This window comes from Pyrgilauda ruficollis, unplaced genomic scaffold (genome assembly GCF_017590135.1).
Source record: "Pyrgilauda ruficollis isolate IOZ18807 unplaced genomic scaffold, ASM1759013v1 scaffold27, whole genome shotgun sequence".
NCBI classification, from domain to species: Eukaryota; Metazoa; Chordata; class Aves; order Passeriformes; family Passeridae; genus Pyrgilauda; species Pyrgilauda ruficollis.
In genome coordinates, this window is record NW_024524044.1 from 4,673,992 (window position 1) to 4,680,478 (window position 6,487).

The following is a 6,487-nucleotide window of genomic DNA, read 5'->3' on the forward strand; positions in this document are numbered from 1 at the left end:
TAAGGAAGGTGCTCCAGTCCTCTTATCAACTTCATGGTCCTCCTCTGGGCTTGCTCCAACAGTTCCATGTCCTCCTTCTGCTGGTAGAGCCTGTGACACAGGAGGGTCTCCCAGGAGGAGAGGGGAACAATCAGTTCCCTTGACCTGCTGCCCACACTGCTTTTGATGCAGCCCAGGTACGGCTGGCTTTCTGGGCTGCAAGTGCACTCTGCTGAATCATGCAGAGGTTTTCATCAACCATTACCCCCAAGCCCTCGGCAGGGCTGCTCTCAATCACCTCTCCACTCAGCCTTTAGGTGTGTCTGGGATTGCCCTGAACAGGTGCAGGACCTTGCACTTGGCCTTGCTGAACTTCATGAGATTCACATGGGACCATCTCTCAAGCCTATCCCGATCTCTCTGAATTGCATCATTTCAATGGCACCACACAGCTTGGTATATCAGCAACTTTGATGAGTGAACTCAGTCCCACTGTCCATGTCGCCTATAACGACGAGCAGTGTTGGCCCCAGCACCGGCCCCTGGAGGGACATCACTAGTCACTGGTCTCCAGGTGGGCAATGCCGCTCAGCTCTTTGCCTGCGGGCACTGAGAGGAGACGTGCCGCACCGGGCAGCCCGGCGCTGAGGGCGGCCCTGGCGGCGGGACAAACCTTCCCGCCCCGGCCGCGCCTCCCTCGGGCGGCGCCATGTACTGCGGAGGGGGCGCCACAGCCCCCGCGCGGCTCTCCTTGGTACGGCCCTCTCCCACGGCCTTGCCCCTTCCTGCCCCCGGCGCGTGCGTACTCCCCGCGCTCGCGGTCGACCCCTCCCCGCGGGCTGCGCGCCTGCGCGGCGGCCCTCACGTCAGCGGCGTGCGCCGGCGGTGGCGGCGCCGCGCGGTGAGAGTCGGCCGCCATGACCTCCGCGCTGGAGAACTACATCAACCGTATCCTGCGGGTCGGGCACGGCCTCCCTCCGCAGCGGCGCCTGACCGTGCGCCGGGTCGCGGCTCTGGAGCTTGGGCCCTCGCTGTTGGCGGTGTCGGTTTCTCCTGACGGGAGGCCGGCCTGGCGGGCCGGAGGTTAGGCCGAGAGCAGGGTCCCCTACAGCGGCCAGTGCTGTCCGGCTGAGCTTTGCCCGTGATGAGCGGGATTCGCCCTGGGCTGCTCCCTTAAAGGGCTGTTAGCATGGCTTTAGTTTGCTCAAAACCTGTAGCTGGGGTTCTTGCAGCGCTTTTGGTGTTAGTTTTTCTGTGCTTCTTGTAACCCATGGACATTTTCAGTTTTATTCACAAACAGTAAGCTAGTAAGCCAGAATTAGTCAAGGTGATGAATAGATGATCATCGAATTGGGATAATCACATCTTCAGGAAGAAGGGATGCAGAATACTAGCCTCGAGATCACCACTACAGAGCTTTTTAAGGACTTTTAAAGTTTTTTAAGGACTTAAAGTGTTTATGAAACTGTTTTTTCCATTTTGAGGCAGTGCAGTTAGTAATGGGAAGAGAGGTGAGCTCGAATCTATATTCTGTTTTCAAGGCTTTTCTTGTTTGTGTATGACTGTCCATGGGTGGGTGAAGAGAGACGTTCAAGGAGGTGTTAATGAAAAATACTATATTGTCACATGTTATTGTCAACCATGCTGTTTTAAAAAAGGAGCTGATAGGCTTTTTAGGCTCTAAATGGCTTCTAAAACCTGTATATGAATGCTTCAGAAAGTGTTAATGGTTTTATTTCAGATATGACTAAATGTTTCCTTAATGAAATATCAGGTACTGTTGCAGTAATTACTTCTGATGGAAGAATGATTGTGGTAAGACTTATTTTTTTAGCATTTTATTTTCCCCCATAAAGACTTCCCATCATGGCAATAAAGAAACTCTGTTAGGATAGTCTCATATATTCACACTATTAAATTATATTGTATAGAATAATTGCCATAAAGCTTTAAGAAATAATTTTATGAACACTTACTGTTTCTTGCATGTCATGTCACCTTTTTTCCATTGATAAGTTTGTGTGTGCAGATGCTCTGCTCTTTTTGTCAAATGGCTTTTTCTGTGGGAATATACCAAAAGGTGCATTCCTCTTCTGTTCAGTAATTTACTTTCTATCTAAAATGTCCACTTTGTTCTGTATGCTCTCCAACTTTTCTGCTAAAACCATTTCTTCCCTATGGCTGTAGAAAAACATCAGCTGGAGAATTGCTGTAGAAGTGTTGTGGGCTTCTGTTTATATGTGAAAACCTGAGGATAGGCCAACTTATTATATTAGACTATATAATATTTTTGGGGGTTTTTTTGCTTCTCTATTCTGGGCTTTTTTTCCTTGCATCACTTCCTCCCATCTTTTATTCTTTTGTGTTTTGAGTGTAACTTAATAGTACGATTGTTGCAGGAGGATTGTGTCTTTCTGGCTGCACTTAGCTTTGTGCAGCCTCTGGAAAGAGAAAGCAGAAATCTGTTGGCTTCACCAAATCTGCGTGGCTGAAGTCAGTCTGGTAAACTCTGTGTGTGTGCTCCAAGATGCTTCCTGTCAATAAAGATCTGAATGGAGTTGGTATATATGACTCGTTGTTAGGTGATAGAAATGCATATAATGGCTGTTTTATGTAAAGCTGATCTCTTATGTGAGTTTGAATTTCTTAATCAATTAGTGATGGTAAATTTATGTTAACAATTTTCCAAACATGTACTTAAGTACCACAAAATCCTGCATTTATTTTTTAAATAATTTAGTAAACACAAGGTGATCTCCTTCAAAGAGATACCACTTAAAATTGCTTGTTAGGAATGGTTTCAATATTGTTGCCCATAAGAATCCAACTTTTCTGTTCTTTGTTTATTTAATTTTTTTAATTTCTGGAAACGTCCATCGTCCATACAAAAAACCAGTGTAGAGATAGTAAAATTGGTTGTCTAGAGGAACATCATTGATAAAATGAAAAATTTATTTTTTTAATAATAAAGTTTAAGCTCATTGTGTCTTTTAGCATGAACACACAGTAATACATGGGTGCTTTTCTTAAGTTGGTTATTGCTTTTAAAATTTCCTTCTTTAGCTTTTGTGTTTAAGCCAGAGAGTAAAAAGTGAATAGAACATCTGTTCTCCAGTACCTTTACTTTGCCACTCTGTTTAAGATATCCTTGACAGCAAAGAGGAAGTTTTTAAGGGCAGTGGCAGTGTGCTTCTTTCTGTGTTTTTTTTCAGGGAACGCTCAAAGGTTTTGATCAGACCATAAACTTGATTTTGGATGAAAGCCATGAACGAGTGTTCAGCTCTTCACAAGGAGTTGAGCAAGTAGTGCTGGGCTTATACATTGTAAGAGGTGATAACGTGTAAGTATAGCCTACTCTCGTTTAAGTCCTTTCATACAGACTTAGTGTGTGATGCACATGTGTTTGTGTGTGTGTATATTTACATATCCGTCATCTGTATAAATCGTGATAGCCCCACACACCTTGCATCTTTGTGGGTAGCACTGAAAGTACTGTCAAAGCTGAAGGTATTTAAAAGATGTGTAGAAGTGACACTTAGGGACATGGCGTAGTGCTGGACTTGGCAGTGTTAGCTTAATGGTTGGACTTGATCTTTCCAAACAGTAGAGTGCGATTCTGTATTAAATAGCAAACATCTACGCTTCTTTTACAGAAGTGATTGCATTGTAATGTTGAGGCTGAAGATGTTCTGAGGGCTGGGGCATCTCTCCTACAAGGACAGGCTGGGAGATGAGATGATGAAGGAAAAGACAGAATAATCACTAAAGCATGAGATAGAACCTTTGTGCAGAATGTCAGAAATCTGGTATACAAAGTTGACTTGAAACAGTTTTGGTTGTTTTTTTTTTTTTTTACTTTAGAGCAGACGTTCACAGAACATCTGCTCTAAAAATCTGGAAAATCCTTGAAGGTTTTGACTTCACAGTGCAGCAAGTGTTGAAGCGAATGTAGTAATGTGTCAAATGTATGAATTGGTATTTGATATAAAATTCCTTTACAAAATGAGGGTGAAAGCTCATTGAGTGCAGAGGGAAGTAGCTGGTGTAGCAAACCCATGGGAGGGTTACAAGGGAAGTGGAAGAAGGCCTGGTAAGTGGGCCAGTTTGGAAGATTACCTTTGCAGCAGCATTGTGAAACCAATGGCAATAGTAAGATTATTTTTTTATCATAGCTGGAAAAAGACTGTGTTGCAGTGACCAACACATGAGTCTGGATAGGAATTTTCATCTTCTAATTCTAATGGATACTTGTGTACAACAAAATGCCAAGGCCTAAATTTCCTAAATGCCTAGGTGCATTTATCTAACATCATTGAGAAAGTGGGTCATTCTGAATACTTCCATCACTTTTGACTTAAACTTTTAAGAAAAAGTAATTTGACACATGTACAAAGGTGGGACTGTGTATGCCACTCTTCCAGTAGCTTTTCATTCAGATAGTAAAAATGGGTGTAAAACAGCAAATAATGGTTTACTACTTCACTGTTTCATCATACAGTTGAAGTGTATGATGAAAGACATCATACAGCCACATTACTCAAATATACTCAGAATATGCTTCTGTTATATATAATAATTTTTGCAGTCTTAACAAATTCAAACATTTATTACAGGTAATAATTATGTATTCATGCAACTCTTTAACATGCTGGAATTCAACGTCCTTATAGGAAGAAGTAAAAAGAATCAACAGCTAAGTAACAGTAACTTCAAAATAGGGGACTCTCATGAAATAGGGAAGCTGTTGAAAAATAAAAGCAAAGAAACAGTACATGGTACAAAGTACTTTGAGCATTCCATGTCCATCACTAGAAGCTTTCATGGAATAAACAGCATCAATCAGAAATTGGTATAGTTCAACAGGAAGTAAGGCTTGTTCAAAGATAAATACAGCTTCTGTTTTAGAACTGTGTGATTTGATTTCAACAAATAATAACCTGATTTTTTTTTTTTTAATTGCAGTGCTGTGATTGGTGAAATTGATGAAGAGACAGATTCTGCTCTTGACTTGGGGAATATTCGAGCAGAACCTTTAAACTCAGTTGTGCACTGAAAAGATAAAAATGCACAGGGACTTTGTAAATCTTTGGTTGTACAGACCTATTTAGCAATGTGGACCGTTTTTACAAATTGTGTTTAATTTGTTTAGTCATCAGTTTTTTATTATGAATATGTTGTAGTTTTGCACGTAAATTAAAGTTTCTACATTTTGCTAAAGATATTTTCATTGAATTTCTTTTGGGATTTTATGCTACATAATTTCACTGGGAAATGCAATCAGTATCAGTGTATATATACCTTGTTCTTAAAATAAGGTCTCATTCCTAAAGGTAAACCAAGGTTTTTTCAAGTTAACCCAGGATTATTTGAAGGTAAATTTGTAACAGTCAGTTTAACCATCTCTGAGTGTAGTTGTGGCTGTATGTAGAAAACTGTTCTTTGTAATTTTTTTTGTGCATGTGTGTATGCAGAAGGGAAGAATGTTAAAAGCTTTCACAGTCAAATTAATGACTTACGCACATAATACTTTTTTTTTTTTTTAATTTTTTTTTTTTTTTTTGTGGTGTCAGACCTTGTACTTCTCCAAGACTCCACTGGAGGGGCAGGAGTTTGTAATGCCTTAATCCTTGCAGACAAATTTGAGAAAGAGACTTTTGAGCAGGAACAAAAAACCCACATGCATGCATTTATTTGAAGGACATGTTAAATTCTGGACCAACTCATTCTGTCTTTACCTTTCAGCAGCTGTCATGTTGCTCATAATTTGGGTAAGACCTACAGAGAGAGAATTGTGTGTTTGCTAATGTGTAACCATTGTCTTAGACTGTAGTTTAGAAGACACAGAGGTACTTTTGGTAGGTAAATTATTATTTTGAAAGAAATTTGCCTCATATTGAATATGAGGATCCCATGTAACAATGATCACATACAGACCTCTTGTCCCAAGCTAAGTGGGACAAGCTCTGTGCGGTATAGTGTGTTTGATGCCATATCAGCATGAAGTCTGTACTCTTGAACAAAGCTGGTTTTGTTATTCTTCATTGTCCCACAGGTCCGGTTTTTTTCCCTTGTATATAAATGTGATGTCAAAACAAACAAAAAAGGAGTTTTAATGTGCATATTAGGAGGTTTTATACTAATTTTAATATTAAGTGGGATTTGGTATTTTTCATTGCAAGTTCACTGTTTGGAAACCAAATACATTGAAGTGAAGATACTTGTTTTCCATAAAATGTGTCTCAATTCTTGTAGCTTCCACCTTGTTTTCTAAGATTGTTCTTGGTGGGGCATGTGAAGCCCAGCAAACCTTTTTTTGCCTTTACCCATCTTTTGATCTAGTACTGTGTTGTGTTCTGTCCACATTTCTACTGGGAACGGCTGAGCAAACATTTAGTAAGTCAAATTAGGGTTTTCATGTGATTACCAGAAGTCAGTACTAACTGTGGCTATAATTGGTTATGTCAAGAGTATCAGTTTCATTAAACAGTCAAGAAAAAAGCCTTATTGC

General features: G+C 40.6%; 1 protein-coding gene across 3 annotated transcripts; it reads left to right on the forward strand.

Moving 5' to 3' along the window:
• Positions 1-804: 804 nt before the first annotated feature.
• On the forward strand, positions 805-5,196 carry LSM8 (LSM8 homolog, U6 small nuclear RNA associated). 3 transcript variants are annotated; one of them, XM_041471567.1, is made up of 4 exons: positions 805-927; positions 1,754-1,794; positions 3,192-3,319; positions 4,942-5,196. In XM_041471567.1, the coding sequence occupies exons 1-4, from the start codon at positions 897-899 to the stop codon at positions 5,030-5,032; spliced, it is 291 nt and encodes a 96-aa protein (XP_041327501.1). In that variant the 5' UTR covers positions 805-896; the 3' UTR covers positions 5,033-5,196. The 3 variants fall into 3 exon arrangements, with proteins under 3 accessions (XP_041327501.1, XP_041327500.1, XP_041327502.1); XM_041471568.1 differs by lacking the exon at positions 805-927 and adding an exon at positions 942-1,490 and having other exon boundaries at positions 1,721-1,794; XM_041471566.1 differs by lacking the exon at positions 805-927 and having other exon boundaries at positions 941-1,794.
• Positions 5,197-6,487: the final 1,291 nt, after the last annotated feature.